This window comes from Xiphias gladius, chromosome 9 (genome assembly GCF_016859285.1).
Source record: "Xiphias gladius isolate SHS-SW01 ecotype Sanya breed wild chromosome 9, ASM1685928v1, whole genome shotgun sequence".
In the NCBI taxonomy this organism is placed as follows: domain Eukaryota; kingdom Metazoa; phylum Chordata; class Actinopteri; order Istiophoriformes; family Xiphiidae; genus Xiphias; species Xiphias gladius.
Window position 1 is genome coordinate 926,263 of NC_053408.1, and position 26,772 is coordinate 953,034.

Consider the following 26,772-nt stretch of genomic DNA (forward strand, 5'->3'; position numbering starts at 1 on the left):
TGCCGACAGCTGAGGTAAGCCGTACTTCGTGGTTTCCTCTGATATTTTTTATATTCCGTAGTATTTTGTCTTTTCTGGCTGAAGCTTGGGACCGGGGACAGACAGACTCTCCAGCGTGAACTAAAAACTTAAGTTTGAATACAGTTTCCAATCAACGGCAGCAGTTAAACAGTGTGACAAGATGTGATTTACAACCGCCACCAACACAGCTATGTTGGACACCCCCCGGGAAATAATAAAGTTGGTCCCTGTGGACTTGGCCATTAATTGAATAAAGGCTTCTATTTTTGGATTTACAGTATGCCCGTCGGGCTCAGCTAGATTTTCCATTTCAGATCAGGTACAGCACTTCAGACTTGTGAAGACCCCTAAACTCAAGTATTATGTTTGAGCCTTTAAAAAAGACCCTAACGCTCTATGAGAAAATACACCTCCCGGCTGAGACTGATGAACATTGGCGAACTTGCAAACCGGCAGGACTTCCGCTCTCTGTGTTCCTGTGGGTAAGTCAAACTGCTGATAGCTTTTATTTTGAATTCCACTTCCTCTTTTTCTGCTGCTCATTAAGCAGCAGAGGGTCAAACGTGGTCAGCAGCTTCTCAGCCTCAAAACACACGAGTTGCTCGCGTCATGAATCCCCTTACATCTTGAAAACCCGTGGCGGCGCGTTTACTGTTAAGATATTTTGCAGCTGTTTCTGCAGCTCTGTGCAGCCGGGCTGAGGGACGGAGGCCGGATCAGTTTGGGTTTTTTCAGCAGCGTCCCTCCGGTCCTCTTTGTGGCGCCGTGGTGGGCGGCACTGGCGGTGACGGAGTAGGAGCGTCCGTGCATCATACGGGCGTTGAGTCCATTGGCCATGGAGAAGGACTTCAGGTGGGACTTGAGAGCCAGCGGGAGGGGGAGTTTATCCACCAGGTGGACTGGGGTGCAGGAGACAATGGAGCGACAGCAGAGGTCCTGAAGACTCAAGACTGAGAGACAGAGATAGAGAGAGACGCAGAGTTATCTCAATTATAATTACAAAACCAGCCGACTATCACCTCAAGAATACATCTAGAACTAACAGACTTATGTCTCAGCAGACCCTAGAAAAACTTCAAGACAGCTGCAGCTGATTCAGACTCCTCTCTAAGACCAGGAGAGACCACATCAGTCCAGTTCTCAGATATTTACACTGGTTACTTGCTGGTCAAAGAACTGACTTTAAAATACTTATATTAAAGAACTGAATGGTTTATCTCCGATCCGCTGCTCCGCTCCGAACCGTGGTCTGGGACCACCTGAGTGTCCCAGACAACTCAGGTGGTCTCTGACAGGTCCGCTTACTGTCCACCAAACTAAACCTGGAGACGCAGCGTTCAGTTTCTATGCTCCCATTTATCTGAACTCCCAGAAATCCGCAGGTCTGCCCCAACTCTCCGTTCTTTTAAATCCGGACTCAAAACTTTCATTCCTTTTTTGTTTTAAAGCACTTTGAGTTGCCTCGTTGTTCAAAGGTGCTTTACAAATAAACCTGCCTTGCCTCGCTGACATTTACGGATATGGATGAAACCAGGTTGTGAAGATGTAAATATCCTCGGTGCCATGCTTGTAGTTTCTCCACGCGAGCTGTAGTTTTTTCTTTGCTCGCAGTGTTTCTAACAGCAGCGGCTGTAGTGGAGCCGATTTGTCTCAGAATGTGGAAAATAAACTCTAGGAACATGCTGAATGTTTTTCATACAGACCATTGACAGAAACGAGAGATTATGTTGAGTTACAGAAGTGAATGGAGCAGAGGCTCGACAGGAAGTGACCTCAGCTCTCTATATTCACAAAAAATCTTGGGGTTAAAGTATGGAAGATTTAAAATGCCTGAATAAAAACCGTAAAACAAAGACAGTGAAATACGATACATAATGTTATATGTAAAAGGATAATTATTTATCTTTTTGTGTTTAGTGACTAAATGAATAGTTTTTCACCATGTCCATGTCACACTGGAATCAAATCACAGAAAAGTGAAGAAGTGTATTTTTAGTGTAGACCAGCAGAGAGCAGCAAAGATCTGCCAATACTAAATACAAACCAGTGTCTTTGTTTTCACGAAGAGGTGAGAGGGAGCTTTTTCTGACCTCATGTAAAACTTGTGTGTCGATCTCTTTAACACATCATCAACTTCCTTAACTTACCTTAAGCATCAGTTAAGTCTTTTGCATAATGTTAACAGAAATGTACACACAGTAACATGTATGTAGAGGCGTGGGCTGACCTTTGTTGGGCCGCCACAGACGCTCCATGCCGTGTCTCATCAGGACGATTCGGGCGAGCTCGGTGAACGACTCGGTGATGTTGAAGTTGCACAGGGGACTGACCTCGAAGAAGGTGACGCCCAGCTTCTCCGCATACACCTGCGCCTGCTCCGTGGTCACCTGACGCTTGTAGGCCAGGTGGAGACGGTTCCCCACCAGGATCTTAGGCACCCCCGGGGCATGCTGGATAAACAGAAAACAGAAGGGGAGGGTAAAATGAAACGGTAAAAAGTGAAGAAAATCCATAATCATGTTACTGCACCAACCACTTAAATCATGTTGAGTTTAGAGACAGATAATTCGGTGTTGCACTGTGTTTTACTGTTGTAAATAAAAATTTAATTATCATTATTTTCAGAGAAGTTGAGGTGGGTTTATTGCAGCCCTGTGTGGTGTCTGCAGGTCCTCCTTTAAGGCTGCATGCAACCTTTACCACGTCCGCCACTAAGCTAGGGAGGCCCCTGTGTTGCCCGAGAGGCAAATGCCGGGGCAAATAAAGTTTTTCACACACTTGATGCTCGTTGTGGTTTAATGCTTTGACCACATAGTAATAACTGAAGGCGACTCAACAGCACATCAGCATTTTTATCAACCGCTCTCTTGTCGTGTCCATACAACAGAGGCTGGAATGTAAAATGACACTTTAGAGAGATGCTTTTTTAACTTTGGATTAAATCATCCGTCTATAAATCCAGCCGACGAAGACTGAAAGTACCTGGTCAAAAAATCTAAAATCAATAGTATACAGTCCTGTCGTGTTGGTTTTGATTGAAGAAGATTATTCAAAGAGAAATGTTTATTACCCACAGCCCAGAATGACCCATTCAGAAAGTCTATTTAATAACATCTGAATGGTAAACAATGTGCTGACTGCAGCGAAATATCGCAGGCAGAAACACAGCATGTGGATCGTGACGGATTGATTGATTGATTGATTGATTGATTGACTGAACGACTGATCACTGACCTCGTCTATCTCTTTGATCCACCTGTCGATTCCGTCAAAGGACCAGCGGTTGGCGATGTCGTACACCAGAATAACTCCCTGAGGAGCAGAGGACGGAGGAGAGCCGACAAAAAACAAAAGACGTTTTTACAAATTACAGTTAATGTGCACAGCAACAGTTTATTGTAATTTGTGAAAAATAAAAATCATTCTTAATCGAGGTAAAGAACAGCGTCATCAAGTTTCCATCCAAAGACAGAATAAATTTTAATGTTTCACTGAGTCTGTTTCCATTTGGTTTTTATCCACACACCAACTTAGACAACAGGAAACACTTGTTTGTGATATTTTGGCTGATTTTTTTTCCTCACAGTTGTTTTTTTTTTTACTATTGAAAGTGCTTAACTGTTATGTAACTTAAGTGTTAAGCCAAGAAATGCATAGTTACTGTTACTTTGCACGATGATGTTACTCATTCAGTGCTCACATTAGACTTGAAATGAGCAAATTTCTGTTGGCCAGTTAGCATCACTGTCGTTGTAACTTTAATAATTGCAGCTAAAGTTTTTGTTTCTCTGTTTTGTTGGTGTTTGCCGTCACCATCTTGAGTTGTTACATGAACCAAGGGCGTCAGTTTGGTTTCAGAAGTAGGGACACAGAAAAATAAATAAATATTTTAAGAAACAAAACCACCAAAAGATACAAAAAACACCACGAAGACTTTCAAATCTTCCACAATGAGATGCACAATCACCACAAATACAAAACCACCAGAGACACTCAGAACCACCACAATGAGATGCACAATCACCACAGACACAAAACCACCAGAGACACTCAGAACCAGCACAATGAGATGCACAATCACCACAGACACAAAACCACCGCAGAGGCACTCAGAACCACCACAATGAGATGCACAATCACCACAGACACAAAACCACCAGAGACACTCAGAACCACCACAATGAGATGCACAATCACCAAAGACACAAAACCACCAGAGACACTCAGAACCAACACAATGAGATGCACAATCACCACAGACACAAAACCACCAGAAACACTCAGAACCACCACAATGAGACACAAAATGACAACAAAAACACACAGAATGACCAAGACCTTTGTAAACATAATTTAAGACTTTTACTTCCTAAGACCTTTTTGTGAGGGAACTACATTCAGTGCTTTTTAAGACTTTAACACCTGCAGGCACCTGACACACTAAAGATTCGTGAGCAGGTTTCAGCCTCACTGTGGTGATGGTGTCACTGTTGCCATGGTGATACCTCCTCTGTGTCCATTAATAGCCTGATGAGCGATGACAACAACACAACTTCATTCAGTGAACAGTGTTTTCTTTTTTCCCCATGGGAACATTACAAAGCCGCCTGTGGCTGTTTGATGTGTGGGATGAGTTTCCTCACAGTCTGTCTGAGGTCACAACTACAGCGCAGAGAAAAACTGATGAGCTTCAGTCGAAGGAAGTGAGCAGATCGCGTGGAAAACAGCTTCATCTGCGGGCAACTGTGAGATCACAAACAGCTCTGACACGTTTGAAATAACTGGGTACAAACAGTGGTACAAAGCTAAGGCCGGAGATACGCACCCACAATCCAACAGACGCAGGATACGTGAGGCGGCCATCGTCTGCACGGGGACGTGTTGTTAAAACCCCGTATATCTCTGGCCTTACTGCACATCAGCTGGACTAAACTTCAGCTATAGGGCACAAAGCTAACCTAGCGTAAGCTGGGCTAAACTTCGGTAACAGGGTATGAAGCTAAGTTAATATCAGCCGGGCTAAACAACCGGCAGTGCAATATCAGCTAACAAAGCAAAGCTAACATAACAGCACCTGGATTAAACAACCAGCAACCCAATATCAGCTACAGATCATGAATCTAATTCAGCATTAGCAGGGCTGAGCTACAGCAGTCCAATGTTTGCTAACATGGCTAGCAGTTAGCAGGGCTATAGTCACAAAGTACTTAACAAAGAAGCAGAAATGTTCACAAGACTAGCAATTTTTTCAAGTAATTAGTAATTAATTAGGTTAAAACTCAAGATAAGGAAGCAGGATATCTGAAACTTGCAGCAGCACACTCGAACTTGACTTTTTTCAGATTTACCAGATTTATTAGCGTGTGCTTACTTGTTAGATGTGTCTGGCGGTTAAACATCAGCCCTGACGGGTGCACCAGCGGTTTTAGACACTAAAACTCCCCGTGAATGAAAAGGCTGTCATTACCTGTGCTCCTCTGGAATAGGACCTGAATATGGTGCAGAATCGTCCCTGACCAGACGTGTCCCTGAAACAACAGAGAAAAGAAGAGGGTCAGGGGTCGCTGTGTGATGGTCAAACGTCAAGCTACTTCACACAGATGCTGGCTAAATGGGCTGAGGAAACTTGTTGGTCTTGACTTGGCACTGTGTTGCCTTAACTTGGGAATCGACTTGGGACATGTTGGTCTTGGATTGTACTGCGATTGTACTGTGTAATGTTTGTACTTTGGGCTTGACTCTAAATTTGTAGGTCTTGACTTGGAACACGTTGTTCTTCATTTGGGAGCAGTTAGTCTTGACATGACCTGACATGATCTGACATGATCTGACATGATAGTCTTGATTGGTCTTGAGACTTGTTGGTCTTGAGGTGGGACTTGGTAGATGTTGGTCTTTGATCAATTGAGTGACTTATTCTCGTTTGTTTGCAGCCTGATAAATGTCCAAAAAAGAAAAGAAAAAGTGGTGTAACATCCTATCAAATGTTCAAATGGAAACAACCAACTAAAACAGCTCTTTTCCGAATTGTACTGCTTCAAATAATTTATTATTATCGATATCGTCATCGTTATTATTGTGATCAGACAGATAACGTGGGCGTGCTCGGCTCTTTCGGTCCTGCAGTCATCGAGCATCTCTTCCTAATTGGCAGCTCTTTGACATTTAAGAGACTTTTCAAATCAAAACAAGTTTGATAAATAGTTTTTATTCAGACGTTTTAACTTTTGTCTTTCACTTAGGTCCAAAATGTGACTTTTAGCAGTTAGATACATTCTGGCCTTGTAGTGGTATTAATTTTGAAGCGTGATTTTACTGTGTGTGTACAGCATTAAACTCATTAGCATTAACACAACAGACACACTCGCTGCCCTCCATCAGGTCAGTGTCAACACACTGAGACAGCGGAAAAAGGACAAAGTGAGGCAGAGGATGCTCTGTCTGGTCTGAATCTCCTGCTGCATGTGTCTTAATCCACCATGAAGAGAGTCCTGAGGTCAACGGAGCAGCAGCAGACCTGAGATCAGCAGACCCCCAGCCTCTTAATGGCATGTCCGTCAACGCCTAAAATAACACACACATCGATAAAAGTAGTGCAATGTAAGAGTCACGATTTCTCTCTTCATTAAAACTACTCCAACAACTGCAGTTTACTCCAGAAAGTAACTTAAGTACATGTAATGGAGTAAATATAACTGGTTACTACCACCTCTGACAGGAGTGTTATTTGCAGATACGAGCAGGAAGTGACAGGAAATCATGGAAAACAGGAGCCTTACGTGTTGTCGTCGGAGACAACGGTGTTGAAGTGTTTGTGAAACTGTAGCGTCACATCGGCTCTGATGGGGATTTACTCAAAGTGTGTGTAGCCAGAGGAGAGGCAAAGGGCGTTATTAACACACACACACACACACACACACACACACTCACAGTCAGAGACACACAAAAGAGCTAAAGCGTCTCATCCGCTTAAACATCAAACAAAGTTTCAGATTAATAATTTAATATTGACTCGGCTAAAAGCAAAACTGCTCTAAAAATACCTCTGAGAGTCCTGGGAGTTCAGAGCCACCGTGTGTGTGAGCAGTGCTTTAAGTGCTTTATAATCCCACCCACAGCTTTCTTTCAGTCCTTCTCTAAATGTGTGTGTGTGGAGGGTTTTAAAACGTGGACGTCTATACGGTGATGGATGTCTGTCTTCATGCAGCCCAGTGGTCTCCAACCTTGTCCAAACAAAGGCCGACTCTCATGTCCAAACATGAGCCGAGACGTATCGTTCATCGATACGAGACATACAAGACGACGTCGGGAAGAATTCAACAGTATCGTTTATCGACTCTCAGCGGAATCATGTCGTGACTACGTTCTGATTAAATGTACGCCTTCGCAACGGCAGGCGGCACTGTGAGTCAGGTTGATGGGCGCAGATTCAACGGTCACTGCCAGGCACAGCGGACACGAGGATGACGGCGTTTTGTTCCAGCACAACTGTACCTGACTGAACTGTGACAAAATACCCTGAACTCAAAGGTCCGAGCCAAATGTCCAAAGCTGGACATTTGTGAGAATGGCGACGGAGAGACTGAGCCAAAAGTCATGTGATGTTTTGTCTTTGTAGGATTTATTTTTATGTACTTGTAAGAGAAGCCGTGTTTGTTTCTGAAGCACGATGTTTCAGAAATATGTCGTGTATTCGCATTTGCGAAACTAAATGCATTCGTTTGTGAAGGGTGTTTTCTATTTGCAAGCGACACGCTCTTGTGCTTGTCACTGAGTCCCGGGCCTTTTTGTAAAACACGTTTTGTTTGTTTGTTGAGCTTTGGCAGGAAATTAGCTCCACATTCAGAGTTGAAGGTGTCAGCTGTAGATCTCTGAAGAAGATATTTTCCTTTCAGTGCAGAAACAACCAGCTGCTGAAAACTCTTCTGCCAGAGGCTGCGTCCCCTGAAAAAGCTCTTTACCAAGTCAAAGCGGCCTCACATGGTTCCTGTTTATTTTTGGTGCGAACTCTCTGCAGACTAAAAACCTGGTCTGGTTCCTCCTGCCTTCCCTTTACATAATCCGCCCTTTCTGCTGCGGATCACGTGATCTGAGAAAGCCAGGAGGAGGGAAGCGGGCGGCCGCTGGGATTCGCTCAGGAGGTGAACGACATGAGCCACTGACGATGTCCGGTACGTGTTATGTGGTGTTTAAACGACGTACCACAGCTGCAGCTTGACTCTTCTCCCGTCCAGGAGGATGGTGGTCGTCTTGCAGTCGATGCCTGAAACAAAACAGGATAAATTATAAACTCGTGAGACACGAAATGCAGTAAAGGAAAACCTGGAGGTGACCCTCGACCCTCGACGCTGAAAATGTTGGAAATCGGTGCTGCAGCGATCGAGCCAGCGACCAAATAATTAAATGTCGTTTGTATTCATTCATTTTACAGCACATTTAGGTGCTGACTAGAGTGTCTCACAGACAAACCTTAAAATACAATCCAATGGCCGAAACCACCTGAGAAGAGTCCAGAATCCTACTGGACTCTGGTGCAGTTTTGCGGCGTGGAAGCAAAGCAGACCAACCACGGGACTGTGTGACAGTGGTTCAAAAGAGAAACAACTAAATTCAACAGCAGTTTGTGAACTGTGTCAGTGGTCGAAACTCACTTCGCCAGATCATATTAGTAACCATCGGTAGAGTAGGAAGCATCAGATCTTTTGCTTCAGTTAACGTAGAAATACCACAAGACGATAAGACTAAAGGTGTCTCTACACAACACGCAGAGTGCAACCGCCTCCAAAGTCAATCGAAAGATGCGAGGGGGCGAAATTTCACGTAAATTGGCCCAGAGCAGCGGAAACTGTCACAGAGACGCGTCTGCACAAGCAGGGTTCGCTTCCCATAGCCGGTTCCATTTTGGACCTGCTTCCCAGTTGTCAAAATACCCGGATTCACGAAGTTCCAGCGCTAACGAATCACCTGTTGAACCCTTTCTCTTTCCTGGTGATTTTAATCAGCGAACACTGAGCTAGAAAACGGTCAGGTAACGGCAGCAGCCACCGCTGATGGCTGCTCTCTTCCGTTACGACGACGACTTCGGCGGCGGTGGATTACATCAGCTGCTAATCAATGTTAACGCGTGTAACGTGTCCAGTGGAGCCTCAGTCTGTCGGTGGATGTGCTCTCTCACCGAACGGGCCTCCCGGACCCAGGGGCGGCCGATTGATTGATTGATTGATTGTTGACGTGTCTTGTTAAGTGGAGAATCGTTACAGGGTTCGTGCTCTTGCAACAGGCTTTTCATAAAATAGCATCAACAGTGGAATTAATCAGGTAAACTTCCCAAACACTGAAAAAAAAAAAAAAGCAAATGGGATCTAAAGATGCAAAAAGCCTAAATTTATTTCACACAGCTTGTTCTTACTCTGGCCCCTTGACTGAAACATTCACTTTCTATTCACATTTTTAAGCTGAGTTACTTTATACACATAAAATACATTTGCTCTTTTTGCATCTTTAGAGCCTCCTTCACTTTTTAACCAGTGTGCGGGGAGTTTTTCCACGGATGGGAATATTTCTGGTTTGAAAGTCATAGAGCTCGGTCAAAAAACACAAAACCACTTCCTTTCAGTCTGACGGTCCCGTAGAAGGAGGGTTGGGGCCCGAGCCTTGATTTGACATCACAGGTGTACTCACCTTTGTTGCACTGAGGTTGTACTTTGGGCTCCATATTTTCAATACAGTCTATCTGACCTGTCTGTTTTTAACCATACGTCAGGTGAAAATATCCTGCACCTGAGCTTGATGATAATACATTCATTGTGAGATGAAGCAGTTTGGAATTATTTACCGTCTTAGGGATATTACACAGGGGTGCACTCAGTTTGGTTGCACAGTGTAAATACCGCGTTGGCACACGTGTGCATGCGGGAAGCTTAAAGAGCAAATCGTGTCAAAGTTGAAACCAAAGCTCTGCCCGCGTCGGTAGAAACACATTTTCACGTAAAGTGCCTGAAAATTGGCGCTGAGCCGAGTACAGATGTAGCTCAGTGCGAAAAGGAGTAAAAACAGAGGTGTGTCTTGTTTCCCCCTCTCCTCTCCTTCTTTCCCATGTTGCACCATGCTCTGAAAATATCAACACCAAGAGTTCAAGTCCAATCAGAGCGAAGGGAGGAGACGAAAAGATGATGAAATCTACACTGGATCTCACCCAGCGGCCATGACTCATCCACACACACACACACACACACGAAGCAAAACAAACTCGAGTTCTTTCACAATGATTACATACAGAGCCAAAAGTGTGTCAGTGAGGCTGCTCTGAGACCAGCTCCCAGTGGTTTGGTCCAGTTCAGATGAGCTGAAACTTTCTGCTTTTCCTCCATTTTCAGAGGGAAACTTATCTGACAACCGTGGTTTAGTCTGAGTGAGACTTCAGGGTCTGCACCCGCTTCATCCGACCCTCTCTCAAGGGTCCATGAGCCGACGGATGACACAGTTTCACGTCATGACACATTTGACCTGCCACGTGAGATAAATACGGCTGCTGCTGGTTAAAAATCGTTTCTCTCCAAAATGTCAACTCACAAGAACTCCGATAACCGGCCTCGTTTCAACTCCCTCTGATTTGTGGTTTTATCTAAAGAGATCTGGATCCGACCCAGGACGCTGAAAGCGACGGCTCCCCCGTTTTTCTCCAAACAAAAACGTATGGCGTCAGATTTATCACCGAGGTGCTATGATTAGATAAAAAGTCTGCACGCGGTGGCTTTCAAATGGGCTGAAAACGACTGCTGCGCTAAATATATTTAAACAAAGCTTCGTGTTCAGTAGCTGTTGTCACATCGAAGAAGAATCGAAGAGAGCGCAACAGGCTGCAGCCCCAGGAAACACTAAACTCATGCACCATCTATCCATATCTGCATTTCATACATGACCTGTCTGCTCTCATGGTTTACATCTAGATACGTCTTCTTCCTCTGTAAACTTTACTCGTGTTGGATAAATGCTGCCGTAAATGCCCCAGTAATTCAACTGATGAGTGATCCAGGTCTCTCCAGATATACCATTAAAATAATTAAACAAATGGATCAACCAATAAAGATGATGAAACAGCTGTTTTCGATAAGAGGGAGTTTTCAAGTCTGAGATTCTTGGGCAGGTGGGTCCATGATAATTAAATGGAGATTATCCTGATTAGGATGTTTACGTGACTGCTGCAGTAATCAGACTGTCTCTTTAATCTGGTCTTTATCCCATTATTAGTAAGAAATGCGATCTGAGCTGCGTCTTCAGTCATGGAGAGGAGGAGGGGAGACGTGAGAGACTGTGAATCGGGCCTGCAACTGGTGACAAGTAGAAACTGGTCTGGTTCTTTTTCAATCAGTCGTCAGAGATCCGAGGTAAGATCCCAGAGTCTTGGTCTGATCAACGGTCCACTTCATTTCCCTTCATATTCAAATCCTCACATCCTGAGAAGCTGCAACCGAGCTGCTGTTTTTGCTTCATTGCTGATTCCCCGACTCTTCGTTTCTGTGACGTAAATCATTTGTCAGTAGTTGATTAGTTGAGCGATAGTTTAAGCTCTGCTCTCAATTTTTTACCCTAACGCCTGAGCTTTTATTAAAATAGGTTTCCCAGGGATTAGAACCAGCAACCTCTCAGCCGCCGTCCCGTCTGTTTCCTCCGACGGCAGATTACAATAAGTCTCATCCGACCAAGACGGATTTACTGGAGAATTTCAGATATCTGTACCAGAGCCGGCAGCGTTCTATAGCTGTGAGGACACTCGTTGACATAATGCATTACCCAGCCCCTAACCCTGACCCTGACCCTGACCCAAACCTGGTTCTGACCTGAACCCCAAAACCAGGTCTGAACCCTCACACAGCCCTTTGACATGAGGACCGGACAAGATGTCCTCGCAACGATGGTTTCAAACCAAAATGAGTCCACACAAACATAAAGAGACATGTACTCACACACACACACACACACACACACACACACACACACACACACACACACACACACACACACACACACACGCTCACGCTCACACACACACACACGCTCACGCTCACGCACACACACACACGCTCACGCACATGAATAGCCGTTAATATCGGGTTGCTGTCACATGAATCGGGAACAAAAGCAGCGAGCGGATTGTCTCTTTTATAACAGTTATTATCTGGAGCTGTCTGCAAGTAACGGCACTCTGCTGCGACGCTTCAACAATGGCTGCCAACCGCGCACACACACACACACACACACACACAGATACATATGTTATGTAAATGCACACGCCTGCACGTGGCTTTGTCATGCAGAAGAGCTCCGAGGGCCCATGAACATGAGGAACCCAGGGAGAGAAGCTGCCTAAAGTCCCGGTACCGCGCCAGGTAAACCCCCTCGCCCTCGTTTACCCGGCGGGTCGAAACCAGTTTCCCCTCAGTTACAATCTCAACTAAGGCCGAGGCGGTTGACAGGACTCCCTCTGCCTGGGGTTTATTTAACTGATTCATAGCTGAGCCCCACACAGAGATCCGTAGAGCTGGAGGCTCTACGAGGTTATTTCATCTGGTCTCGTTACGGCGGCAGAGATCCGAGCAGTCGCTGCGTTCTCCGTCATGCGCTCGAGCCGAGCCGTGGTCTGAGCGTAGACCTTACAGCTGGTTCATCCCTTACCGTTGTGTCCCGATCTCCTCTCGGCATTTTAAATCTCCACTGTTTTCTTCATGTTTGTTACTGTTGGTGACATTTTTGTTTGTAATTGTCATGTGTTCGCATTGCGCCTGCACTGAAGAGTGTCACTGCTCTGATTGGACCTTCCTGTGTAGATAAAAGTTGAATGAACGAAAGGATATTAAAGCTGCCTGATCGCAAAGAGCCGAACAAGAGCTTTGCATGAGTCAAATTTAGCATGAAATGATCAAAACGGTGATTTAAATCGGGAAATATCTGGTCAAAGAACAGGAGAACGAGAAGACAAGAATCTGACCAAACGTCTGATGCAGACTCGGCCCGGCCTCGGCAGACACGGTTCAGTCAGGTTAGAGCGGGAGCTCCGCCGCGGAGGCATGAGTACGACGTAAAATGTCAGAGAAATGGAAAAGCGAGATGAGAGGAAGAGACAGAGACTTCAGGCGTATTAGAGCGGAGGAACAAGATGTGATATAACGTAGGAGTTATTCTGGGAGAAGTGCAACACACCAGTCCAACCTACACACACATGTTCAAGTTTTTACACACACACACACACACACACACTCTCTGGCAGCATGCGTGATACATGAAGCACTTCATACATGGGTTGATGTTACATAAGAGGCTGGAACAGTGAGGTTTGTTGACAGATGTCAAAACAGTAAAAACAGCACAGATTGTAGCTGCCTGCTGGACTGCGTGTCAAAGTGTGTGTGTGTGTGTGTGTGTGTGTTACAGTGTGTGTCATTTTCTTATGCTGTATAAACACTGGCTGTGTCCGAAATCACTCCCTTGTTCACTCATTCACCAATTCCTGTAACAGACACTCAGTAGTTTACTCTGTAGTGAGCAGTAACTTGAATAAAGGGTAAGTCCACATATTTAGCATTTCTAAGCAGTAAATAAATGGCCATGTTATAAATGTGTATAACAGACTGTGATCAGATCTGTCACCAGCCTCAACTCCTCCCTCAGCGGAGGCTGCTGGATGAACAGGTGATGAAGCACAACGCAGTAAAACACAGGATGGAACAATAGAAAATAAGTAGAACAAACACTGAACGTTGATAAACACTTCAACATGCTGCTTACAATGTGTAATAAACCATTTATTACATGTTTATATACTATTATTAAACCTAAATATGGGTTTTACCTGCTAAAGCTACGTTAGCTTTGTGCTCTGTACTAAAATGTGTTACCTTGAGTCTTGCGATTATTACGTTAGCTCCATGTGACGTTAGCTGAAGTTGGTTAGTCAGCCGAGTGTCGCTAATGCTACATTGCCTTCACGTCCTGTGGTAGCTTGCCTCACTAAAGTTGGCTGTTGCTGTAGGTTAGCCCTGCAAATGGTATGCTAGCTTTACGCTTTCTACAAGTGCTATGCAAAGGCAACTACACTTGGTTGAGCTTCTTCATGACCTGGAGGACTGAGGATCTTCACGGACATCGAGCTAAACGCGCTTGTTAGCGGATGTCTGTAGCCTAGGCAGACTTCATAGCTTTGTGTCTTGTTAGCCTTTTGACAGTCCGCCGGTGGCTCCGGTTCAGTCTGGTCTGTTACTGTAGATGACTGCACTGTTTAATTTAATTAAAAATTACAATTAAGAATTTAATCAAAACATGTCTCACCCCTGGCAATTATGTGGGCTGTGTGTCATCAAAAACACTAAAATTAAATGTTTTATATATGTATATACACATACACATTCATACACATATATGTATCTCCATATGTGTATCTCATATATACACACATATATATATATACATATATATATATATATATATATATATATATATATATATATATATATGTATGTATAAAAACACTGTATTTTGTCACCCATGGTTATGAGTGGGATCCCGCATCAAGAGGAATGAGTCAACACCAACAGCCTGTCCACTTTCTTCATCATTATCCCCCAACCGAGCTGCTCACAGCACACACACAAGCACACACACACAAGCACACACACGCACACACAATCACACACAAGCACACACACAATCACAATCACACACAAGCACACACACACACACACACACAAGCACACACACACACACACATTTGTCAAGTCTTCCCGACGTTTGACTCTCAGGGATTTTCAAAGGTTCAGCTGTTTGCTTGAGGTTCAGTTGAGAAAATGGAGAGTGGAGTGTTTTTGTGAAGTTACACCAGACCCAAAAGGATGTTATGAAAGAGCTGATCACGGGTGTTAAAAAAAAATTTAAACAAGCAAGCACTGGTTTTTCTTCATGTCTCTCCTTTGAGAGTAATTATCAACGGCCCAAGAAATATACAGTATAAAATAAACTGCGAGGCTGTTGGAGTGAATTTTTCTTGAGCTGTAATCAAGGCTTCCCCCAGTGGGGTTTTGGCACCGTCCTCCCACCACAGCCTGTTGCAGCAGCTCTTCTCTGGACTCGGCTGGGGAGCCGACCCCCCACCGGTACGTCGATGTCGTTTTAGTGAAGCCAGCAGTTGCCCCGCATTTTCACCGCAAAATTCTCTGGCAGAGAGGCGAACCGCGGCTATGTTTCCATCTCCAATCATACCTCCTATTAAGGGAGATGACCCAGAAACAGCAGAAATCAAGGCCTCAAGGCTACGGTTTTCCATCAGCTGGGCCAAACGGCCTGCTGTGGGGGGGGGCCGTGTTATCACTGGCTGGTCTTCCATCGTAAGAAAAACCCATAAAGTATCTCACGTCAACGTAAAGAGTCATGTTCTCCACAACCAACACACCAACTCTGATGCACTCAGCTCATCACAGATATATCGGCATGGAGAGTCAAAGTGAAACCAGAAGTTCCAGGTTCTGTGCCAGGTGCCAGAAAACCTTGTTCAGAATCCCACGGACATTTGTAACAACTCTGATGAATAAAAATCCAGCCTTGGAACAGAGCCTTTCTCAACAGTGGTGGAAACTGTCGGCAAACAGTCACGACACATAAAATAAACACAGAAAACACTGACGGGTTCAAGATTAGAATATATTTTACAATACAAACCTTGTCACGGAGGAAAAGTCTCAATGAAGGAAAATGAAGCTTCACTTCTATGGTTCTTCAAAGCCAGAGAACAAGTAAACACAAATGAAAAACCAAAGATTCGCATTTAGTTTCACTTTGACAACAGTAGATCGAGGCTCGCTTCGCGATGTTTAAAAAAGGACGGTAGTTTTCAAGGAAAACAAACTGATGTCCTTGTTTATTCACCATATGTTTTTTTGCTTCCTTTAATGAACACCATTTCCCATCAGCCCTACACGTTTGTGGGCTAATGCCACCTTCATGTCATATCAGAGTTCCCGTAATTACGAGTCTCTCACTTGTATATGGCGCTCATGTCACCATTCGCGACCGCATTGCGTTCGGGGGCTAAAGCTGCGTTCACATCGTATTTGAGCTACTGTAACTCTGAAATTTAATGGAGTGATATCCTGAACAACAAGGGTCTTTTTAACCCTCTCATGTCCAACTCTGCAGTAGAACAACCGTCACTCATCATTAGTACACTTCAGATTACACTCTTGTATAGTGGCCATCAATGCTGTTTTTCAGCAAACGATTTGCTCGCAAGGTCCCGTGACGTTCTTCGGAGAAACGTAGCCGGCGTTTCTGAGTATTTACTTTCGTTTCGCTGGACAGCTGGAAGCACCAGCACAAGAAAACTGACAGCTGCCATGTTGAGATGTCTGATAAAGTCGACGCCCACAGGTCGTAAACATGGGGAATCTTTCCCATCATTACCTTCCCTCCCACATGATGTGAATGCCACATAAACCCCCACCGGCATGTTCTGTCTCACTTGGAAAAATGTCACATTAGTGAAGCGAAAGACGCTCTAGCTGTGACTTGTCTCCGGGTCCATACAAAGGCGGATGCAGATATTTCCAGTCTGGTCTACTTCCGAGGCAGTTTGCCCTGATATAAAATGCTCTGAGTCACATTTCCTGAATCTCTAAAACCAAGGAGCGAGTGCAAGGACAGTGTGAGCCATAGTCAGAAAGACCACAATTATGAGGGTTAAGATCCAGGTTAAAAACGTAACTACCAACCCCCTGAAACACGTCGACAACACGCAGGAAGCTTGTTGAAGATGATGCCGGGGGTTACTTTGCTCCCAAGATTGATTCTTAATCCGATATGTGCGGTGGGTGAGGTGGATGTGGCTTGTGTGAACCAATCAGTTCTTCAGTAACCACATTTAATGGATCCCTGTCAACAATGTTTATGTTAACAGACAAATATCTGCTGATAAAGTGTTAAAATCTCAGATATTAGTGGGGTTAGGGTTATAGCCGCCTCAGAAAACCAGCACTGCTCAGCCTCTGATAAAAATCCATCCCGTGCAGGATCATTCCGGGCTCAGACTGGTGCTTTTCTACACCCACAGCCTCTTTTCTGTCATCCCCGACCTTTGACCTCCCCTCTACAGGCTGCTGCTGGTTATGTCAGCAGTCTGAAGCCGCGAGGCTTTCTCTGCCGCCGCGCTAAGTCGCTGTCAGCTAAGTGTCTGAAATATTAAAGCTGCACCGGGAGAGATTTATTTTCATGTGAAGATTCACTCGTCTTATCAGCCACAGTCACAAAGTGAAGCGGCGACAGAGAGCAGCGTCAAGATCAACATTAATGCTCTGCGATAAAACCCTGCTGTCGGGTACGCGCGTCTATTATCCCCAGAAAGTGACAAATCCAAAGTTTATGGAGAAATCCAAACTGTCTTCTGATCTTCTGGACTCACCAGTGTTGCGTAGTTTCCTCTCTCGTCTCTTCGGTTCACAGACTGACGACTGCGTCGATTTCTGGCTGTTGGAGTTTTAACTATTCCCTTCCTGTGGTGCAATAAAATCAACCTTTTTTCCCCGTCATTTTAAATTTTGACAGAAAAGCGCTCTGGTTTTTGTATGATTTAAACAAACAAGCTATAACATGTGCATCAGTGATCTTTAGAAATGCTGGTGGGTGGGTCCTTGTTCTGATGATGTAATAATAATCAAATTTATTTGTAGAGCACTTTTCAAAGTGCCCAAGTTACAGTGTGCTACAACAGGGCAGCGGGATAAAAGATAAAACAAGCAAGCACTGGTTTTTCTTCATGTCTCTCCTTTGAGAGTAATTATCAACGGCCCAAGAAATATACAGTATAAAATAAACTGCGAGGCTGTTGGAGTGAATTTTCTTGAGCTGTAATCAAGGCTTCCCCCAGTGGGGTTTTGGCACCGTCCTCCCACCACAGCCTGTTGCAGCAGCTCTTCTCTGGACTCGGCTGGGGAGCCGACCCCCCACCGGTACGTCGATGTCGTTTTAGTGAAGCCAGCAGTTGCCCCGCATTTTCACCGCAAAATTCTCTGGCAGAGAGGCGAACCGCGGCTATGTTTCCATCTCCAATCATACCTCCTATTAAGGGAGATGACCCAGAAACAGCAGACATCAAGGCCTCAAGGCTACGGTTTTCCATCAGCTGGGCCAAACGGCCTGCTGTGGGGGGGGGCCGTGTTATCACTGGCTGGTCTTCCATCGTAAGAAAAACCCATAAAGTATCTCACGTCAACGTAAAGAGTCATGTTCTCCACAACCAACACACCAACTCTGATGCACTCAGCTCATCACAGATATATCGGCATGGAGAGTCAAAGTGAAACCAGAAGTTCCAGGTTCTGTGCCAGGTGCCAGAAAACCTTGTTCAGAATCCCACGGACATTTGTAACAACTCTGATGAATAAAAATCCAGCCTTGGAACAGAGCCTTTCTCAACAGTGGTGGAAACTGTCGGCAAACAGTCACGACACATAAAATAAACACAGAAAACACTGACGGGTTCAAGATTAGAATATATTTTACAATACAAACCTTGTCACGGAGGAAAAGTCTCAATGAAGGAAAAATGAAGCTTCACTTCTATGGTTCTTCAAAGCCAGAGAACAAGAAACACAAATGAAAAACCAAAGATTCGTACTAGTTTCACTTTGACAACAGTAGATCGGGAGGCTTGCTTCGCATGTTTAAAAAAGGACGGTAGTTTTCAAGGAAAACAAACTGATGTCCTTGTTTATTCACCGTATGTTTTTTTGCTTCCTTTAATGAACACCATTTCCCAACAGCCCTACACGTTTGTGGGCTAATGCCACCTTCATGTCATATCAGAGTTCCCGTAATTACGAGTCTCTCACTTGTATATGGCGCTCATGTCACCATTCGCGACCGCATTGCGTTCGGGGGCTAAAGCTGCGTTCACATCGTATTGGAGCTACTGTAGCTCTGAAATTTAATGGAGTGATATCCTGAACAACAAGGGTCTTTTTAACCCTCTCATGTCCAACTCTGCAGTAGAACAACCGTCACTCATCATTAGTACACTTCAGATTACACTCTTGTATAGTGGCCATCAATGCTGTTTTTCAGCAAACGATTTGCTCGCAAGGTCCCGTGACGTTCTTCGGAGAAACGTAGCCGGCGTTTCTGAGTATTTACTGCTTTCGGCTGGACAGCTGGAAGCACCAGCACAAGAAAACTGACAGCTGCCATGTTGAGATGTCTGATAAAGTCGACGCCCACAGGTCGTAAAACATGGGGAATCTTTCCCATTACCTTCCTCCCACATGATGTGAATGCCACATAAACCCCCACCGGCATGTTCTGTCTCACTTGGAAAAATGTCACATTAGTGAAGCGAAAGACGCTCTAGCTGTGACTTGTCTCCGGGTCCATACAAAGGCGGATGCAGATATTTCCAGTCTGGTCTACTTCCGAGGCAGTTTGCCCTGATATAAAATGCTCTGAGTCACATTTCCTGAATCTCTAAAACCAAGGAGCGAGTGCAAGGACAGTGTGAGCCATAGTCAGAAAGACCACAATTATGAGGGTTAAGATCCAGGTTAAAAACGTAACTACCAACCCCCTGAAACACGTCGACAACACGCAGGAAGCTTGTTGAAGATGATGCCGGGGGTTACTTTACTCCGAAGATTGATTCTTAATCCGATATGTGCGGTGGGTGAGGTGGATGTGGCTTGTGTGAACCAATCAGTTCTTCAGTAACCACATTTAATGGATCCCTGTCAACAATGTTTATGTTAACAGACAAATATCTGCTGATAAAGTGTTAAAATCTCAGATATTAGTGGGGTTAGGGTTATAGCCGCCTCAGAAAACCAGCACTGCTCAGCCTCTGATAAAAATCCATCCCGTGCAGGATCATTCCGGGCTCAGACTGGTGCTTTTCTACACCCACAGCCTCTTTTCTGTCATCCCCGACCTTTGACCTCCCCTCTACAGGCTGCTGCTGGTTATGTCAGCAGTCTGAAGCCGCGAGGCTTTCTCTGCCGCCGCGCTAAGTCGCTGTCAGCTAAGTGTCTGAAATATTAAAGCTGCACCGGGAGAGATTTATTTTCATGTGAAGATTCACTCGTCTTATCAGCCACAGTCACAAAGTGAAGCGGCGACAGAGAGCAGCGTCGCATCAACATTAATGCTCTGCGATAAAACCCTGCTGTCGGGTACGCGCGTCTATTATCCCCAGAAAGTGACAAATCCAAAGTTTATGGAGAAATCCAAACTGTCTTCTGATCTTCTGGACTCACCAGTGTTGCGTAGTTTCCTCTCTCGTCTCTTCGGTTCACAGACTGACGACTGCGTCGATTTCTGGCTGTTGGAGTTTTAACTATTCCCTTCCTGTGGTGCAATAAAATCAACCCTTTTTTTCCCCCCGTCATTTTAAATTTTGACAGAAAAGCGCTCTGGTTTTTGTATGATTTAAACAAACAAGCTATAACATGTGCATCAGTGATCTTTAGAAATGCTGGTGGGTGGGTCCTTGTTCTGATGATGTAATAATAATCAAATTTATTTGTAGAGCACTTTTCAAAGTGCCCAAGTTACAGTGTGCTACAACAGGGCAGCGGGATAAAAAGATAAAACCAATTCCAGTGATTTTAAGATTAGATAAATTATAAATTTAGATTAAAACAGAATAAAAAGACATAAAATATAAGTTCAAATAAAATCAGGATAACCTCTCCGATAAAAGTATGTTTTAAGAAGACGTCACTGACCCGGCCAGCCTGATTTCCTCAGGGAGTTACATGACCTTTGGACAGAGCCAGGCTAGCTGTTTCCCCGTTTCCAGTCTTTATGCTAAGCTAAGCTAACCAGCAGCTGGCTGTAGCCATATATCTACTGTGCAGAAACGAGAGCGGTATCAATCTAACAAAAATCAAAGACGAGGATTTCCTATAATGTCGATGAACTATTCCCTTAATGAAGAGTTATTGAGAGGTGAAATAAATTTCCCAGCTAATGGGCTACAGTTACCGAGCTCGGTCGCTAACAGGACGGCAGGTTGATTCAAAGGTTGTACTGGTAGCATGGACTCCTGTCACCTTGGTTTACCTGGCGCTTTTAAACCACTGAAACCAGTTCATCTTTAGTTACAAATTCAACTGCAGACAAACTGGATCGCACTCAAGGACCGTTCACAGCGGAAAGTGGCACCGCTGAATTCACTCGCACGTTTTTATGAAATATTTGGTTCAGCGGGCTCGGTGATGTAGTGGCGAGCTAACACGCTAACGCTCTCCAGTCACAACATCTGTCTGAGCTTCTTTCTATTTTCTCTGCACTGGGCTGTTCGCTCCCCTCTGACGCTTTGTTTCAGGATTTTTCATCAATTCATTGAATAAAGAGAAAAACCCTGCTAACTACTTTGCTAACCCTCAGTTAGCACGCTGGTTAGCTCGGTTGCTAACAGGACACAGCCCCGTCTCTTTTGGACCCTCCGGTTCTCCGTACACTCAAAGGTCAGCTCTGTCAGGATGCTTTCCGATTGGTCAACGGTTCTATTCGTGTCACAAAACATGATTCGCAGCTCGACTTGAACTCGACGTGACAAATTTTGTGTGGTCAGTTTACAGTTTCGAGTCATTTCATTGAATTAATTATATTTATTGATTGAGAAATCCATTGATAGATTCATTGGTATTTGCTGGTGTGTTTACAGAAACAAAACTGTGACACCGGAGGGAGACACAGTAACTGATATTTTCCCGGGGACCTTTAGCTCAGTCGGTCGCCTTTGTTCAGTTACGTAACCGGGTTTGTACCGTCGCCGCTGAAATCTGAGTTACATCACGTCTGCGTGAAGCCCGAGAGCGTCGACGCGTCCTGTCGACCTCCTGCAGAGTCGGTGAGTCACGAGCAGCTGCCAGCCGGCGTTTATTAAGACCTGCACTCCACACACACACACACACACACACACACACACACACACACACACACTCTACACACACACACACACACACACACACACACACACACACACACACACACACACACTCTAGACACACACACACACACACACACACACACACGCTAGACACACACGTATACACGCATTCACTCTACACACACACATAAATAACACACATTCACTCTACACACACACACGCACACACACACACACACACACACACACACACACACACGTATACACGCATTCACTCTACACACACAAACACACACACACACACACACACACACACTCTACACACACGTATACACACATTCACTCTACACACATGTAAACACACACACACACACACACACACACACACACACTCTAGACACACACGTATACACGCATTCACTCTACACACACAAACACACACACACACACACACACACACACACACACACACACACACACACACGTGTCCAGTATAAACACAGGCTGCTCGTTGAGGATAAACGTTGAAATGTGTTTTTCCTCCAGGTTGAACTGGACATACCCGGTTTCCACTCCACCTTTTCTGAAGTCCGGAAGCGGATTTGGACGCGAGGTAGGGGGTCAGGAGACAAGAGTCTTGAAGGACAGAACTCGGGGACACATTGATGATCCAGCTGCTGCCGTTGGCTGGAAGCTGGATCTGGACTTTTATCGTGTCCATGCGGATCAACACAGACGAGTGACTACGGGACAAAAATGTACAACGTTACAGGAACCAGCTGGAAAACAGTCCAGCAAAGGAAACCGCGGGGGACGGGGACCGGCGGCAAAACCCCTCGGTCACGGAGCTGGGGTTGCCGCAGCGTCCACAGCACCTCCGCCGGGCGACGTGTGGGCGTGGAACGTCCCCAGGACCACCTGAGTCCGTGCGCCTGGTCTCAGCCGGCAGCGTTCAGCCTTCAAACCCGGTGCCACATGCTGCAGTGGACGCGCCGCACGTGGATCTGTCTCGGCTCTCAGACCAGAACTCTCACCTGGTATTTCCCGTCCCCGGACCCAAGAGGCGGAAGCGGCTTCCACACCTCCCTCTTCCCCTCCAGGGAGCCGGGGGCTGCACGGCGGTGCGTCCCCCCGCTGTTGTACAGCGGAGCGCTGAGGTGCGTGCAACCGGTGTCAGCTTGGGACAAAAGGAACCGCGCGGTCGGTGAGCACGAGTCTTTTCAACTGGACGGGACGGAGCGATCTGAGTCAGAGAAGCGGTTCGTGATTTACCGCCGCAGTGATGCTACGGTTGAACCGGCGCCTCTCGATCGAAGCTTCCTCCAAGTGCAACACGTGACACTGGACCGTCTTGACGAGGTCTACCTGTGAACTGGACACTGAGCGTAGGTGCGCGTGACTAAGCCTCCACAAAGACCCCAGATCTTCAAGGTGGCCGGGTGACACCTCGCGCTCTTCTCACCCGTCGGCGTCGTTCTGCTGCTGCCCACACGTTCACCTGTTCGCGTGAGCCGGACAGAACCTGTCGACGGGGGTGAGGACGGACACGCCTGAGAGATCAGCATCAGTCGGGAGATTTCTTCTACGGGGCAAGTGAACACGTAAACCTAAAGTCCTCCGGTAACTCAGGAGGTTTTGCTCCCAAAAACCCCGAAGCTTCAACCAGAGTATTGCTGCGAGATCTCCCGAGAAAAGACTCACAACCCTGCGTTCCGGCACAGATTCCCCATATGAAACACGCTGAGCCAGTTTATAAAACCTTCCGGCACAGCAGAGGCTCTGGAGCTGCGGCCTGGGGTCCGGCCACGGGGTCCGGCCTGGGGGTCCGGCCTGGGGGTCCGGCCTGGGGGTCCTCTAAACAGGATCTAAATCTGTCAGTAAAAAGCTCAGTGTCTCCCTCGGAGCCGTGGCGGTGTAGAAGCATTAAGGTGCATCAACTGGAAATACTCAAGTGAAGTACAAGTACCTCGAAACTGTACTTTGATCCATCACGGTCTGGGAGTTTAGTGCCCCCCCAGGATAATGACTCTGGACTCCCCGTGATTAGGAAGGCATTCCCGTTAAGAGTGACTGGTCTTGTTCTGGGATTCAGTGCCAAAGCCAGCAAACTGAGCAGCTATCATCACATTTAGTGTGTGCGTGTGTGTGTGTGTGTGTGTGTGCGCGTGTGTCGAGGAGGTGTTTAGCATCAGAGCACTTTTACAAACTGAACTCTCCGCCGCGCGTAAACCGTGCGTAAAAACAGCAAATCCGTGCGCGCAAAACCTCCAGAAATGTAAGTATCTGATCCAAACACCACCCGACAGGTGGGCTCACGCTTATCAAATGACCCCCGCACACCCAGGCCGCCCCGGCGTCAGCCACTCACTCACCCATGTTGTAGCCGTACGGGGACTCGGTGGCTCCGTCCTGCAGGCTCGCCAGGATCTCGCCCTTCCCGACGTCGCTGTCCCCCACCAGCAGGAACTTGAGCAGGAAGTCGTACGCCCTGGCCGGGCTGCTTCTGTGGCTCATCCTCGCGCCAGATGACGGCTGCCGTGTCCCATCATGGGATGAGACTGGGCAGCATGTAGCCTGACCCCCCCTCCTCCTCCTCCTCTTCCTCCCGGTCCAAAGCGAGAAGTGCGGAGACAGAGACGCGTAAAGTCCAAAGAGATAAACCCGCGATGGTTAAAGTCCCGCCGCGCTCCACGACGGAGGCTCTGCGCGTGTTTACACGTAACTAACAGTTTCTCCAGGTCCTGACCGTGTCCAGGTCCAGACTGTGTCCAGGAGAGCTACAAGTGTCCTGCGTGAGCCGGCGACACCGACCACTGTCAAAGGTCAGTCACAGCGAACCTCGCGCCCCCTGTGCCGTCGGCGCGCGCGGGACGCACGGCGCTTTTACGCACGAAGGTAAAAATCCTCCGCGGACGGTCCAGTTCGGCTCCTGGTCTCCCGGACTGAGGAGGACGAGCTCACGGGTCTCTGGTCTCCCTCCCTCCTCCCTGCTCCAGCGGAGGTGGTGCCGCGGATGGGGATGGAGGGGTGAGGAGAGGAGAGGAGCGGGAGGGAGGGAAGAGGAAGGGGGAGTCCTCCGTCTGATTGGTCCATCCGCTGGGTTGCTAGGGCAACCTCGAGCCGCGATTGGACGCCGGAGACGTCCGTCAACACGCGGGCGGAGACGACGGGCGCGCGGCTTCCTGTCTGAGCCTACAAAATAAAAGCATCAGGGGGCTCTAACAAATTTGAGGAACTTTTACTTTACTTGAGAATTTCTCTTTTCTGCTGCTTTGTACCTCTACTTGATAAATGTTCTTATTTTGTAGATTCAGAGTAATAGCTCAAAATATAATCATCAAATAAATGATTTTTTCTGTCAAGATCAGATTTTATTGGTCTTCGGGGGAAATTCACCAAATAGGCAGCAAATATCAGGTCTATATAGAACGAGCTCCACCTCAATCTGCTGCGACATTAAAGTGATAATGACAATGAAATAGTATTATACGTCCTTTAAAACGGGCCATTCTGCACAATGAGCACTATTACTTCCTAATGTTGATGCTAAAACTTTCATACTAAATAAAATGTTGACTGTGCAGTGAGTTCTTCTTCCACCACCGGCCGTCACCACACGTTCACGTCAGTCAAATCGATCTCATCCTTACAGTGTTACATGAACATTATCTGTGACCGGTCACTGGTGGATATGAGGTGAGAACAGGCGGGTCAGTGGCTCAGAGCCTGCTCTGGAGACCAGGAGAGCTTTTGATGTGTGGATCGTGGGAAAGCAGAGTTTGGGATCATCTGATTTCTGTTTCCAAAAAAAACATCACACCTCAGTTTTTCTACATCGCTTCTGTCCCTCTGCTGCCTCACGGTGTCCGAAACGAGGAGGATAAAGTCAGAAAACTTGTAACATAAAATCCTACAAACTATGAAGAAAAAATTTCCAAAAAGGAAACAGGTTGGCTTCTCCTGCGCTGAATAAACAAAAAGTCATAATAACTGAGCAATGTCTTTGTTTTCCCAAAAACAAATTCAGGACAAGAGGCAGCAAATCCGGCGGTTAAAAAAACTAAAAAACAAACAAAAAGCAAATCATCTCACGGGTTAATAGTTGGGGTCAACAATAATATAAAGGACACATCATGAAACAGAAACTGCACCAGTTGAGCTGTGAGAAAAACCAAAGAATCCTGCCCACGGTCCATCGCTCAAACTCACTTTATCGTTTATTCATTCGTTTGTTTCCTGATGAAGTCAGTTCAGGTGATGGACGGGTGTGCAGGATCCTACACACCCGTCACTAAGACCTTACGTTGTGCAAGAACCCTTTTCTAATCAAGACCCACAAGACACAAAAACAGAGTAAAAATAAATTTAAATAAAAGTGAGATAAAACCTGGGGAACAAAGGACAAAGAGCATAAATAAGAAAAAAAAGAAAAAAAACGTACAACCTTTTTTCCGGATCTTGTTTTGGAGAAACAAACACATCATAGGACTAAAACTTCTGAATGTCCAGTTACTTTAAGTCGCATTTTCCATCATGAAATTAGAACTCGGGGCTCGTAAAAATTAAACCAAGAGAAAAGCCTGGATCTTAAATGTTTAACCTGCTTCTCTCCATGTCTCCTTCTGCTCATTTACAGTCTCGAGTCTGATTTCTCTCTCTCTCTGTTGTTAAACTGGTTTGAAATTCAGCTGCTTTTATGAAAACGTGAACAAACAAACTTCTCATTCTCATCAGACCAGATTCGGTTCTTAGTCATAATTTATTGATTTATCTTCAGTCTTTGGAACAATTGAATTATCGGCTGGAGGAAGAACTGTTCATCAACACAG

The 26,772-nt window shown here is 45.8% G+C and overlaps 2 protein-coding genes across 2 annotated transcripts; one reads left to right on the forward strand and one right to left on the reverse strand.

Annotated features, from left to right (window-relative positions):
- Positions 1–13: 13 nt before the first annotated feature.
- rab40b (RAB40B, member RAS oncogene family) lies at positions 14–24,894 on the reverse strand. Its single transcript, XM_040135552.1, has 6 exons — positions 24,316–24,894; positions 8,224–8,284; positions 5,489–5,549; positions 3,256–3,333; positions 2,249–2,471; positions 14–971 (listed from the first exon to the last, which is right to left on the reverse strand). The coding sequence occupies exons 1-6, from the start codon at positions 24,455–24,457 to the stop codon at positions 676–678; spliced, it is 861 nt and encodes a 286-aa protein (XP_039991486.1). The 5' UTR covers positions 24,458–24,894; the 3' UTR covers positions 14–675.
- LOC120794458 lies at positions 21,538–24,335 on the forward strand. The gene is made up of 2 exons (XM_040135553.1): positions 21,538–21,904; positions 22,490–24,335. Exon 2 carries the CDS (start codon positions 22,700–22,702, stop codon positions 23,312–23,314), a length of 615 nt encoding a protein of 204 aa, XP_039991487.1. The 5' UTR covers positions 21,538–21,904; positions 22,490–22,699; the 3' UTR covers positions 23,315–24,335.
- Positions 24,895–26,772: the final 1,878 nt, after the last annotated feature.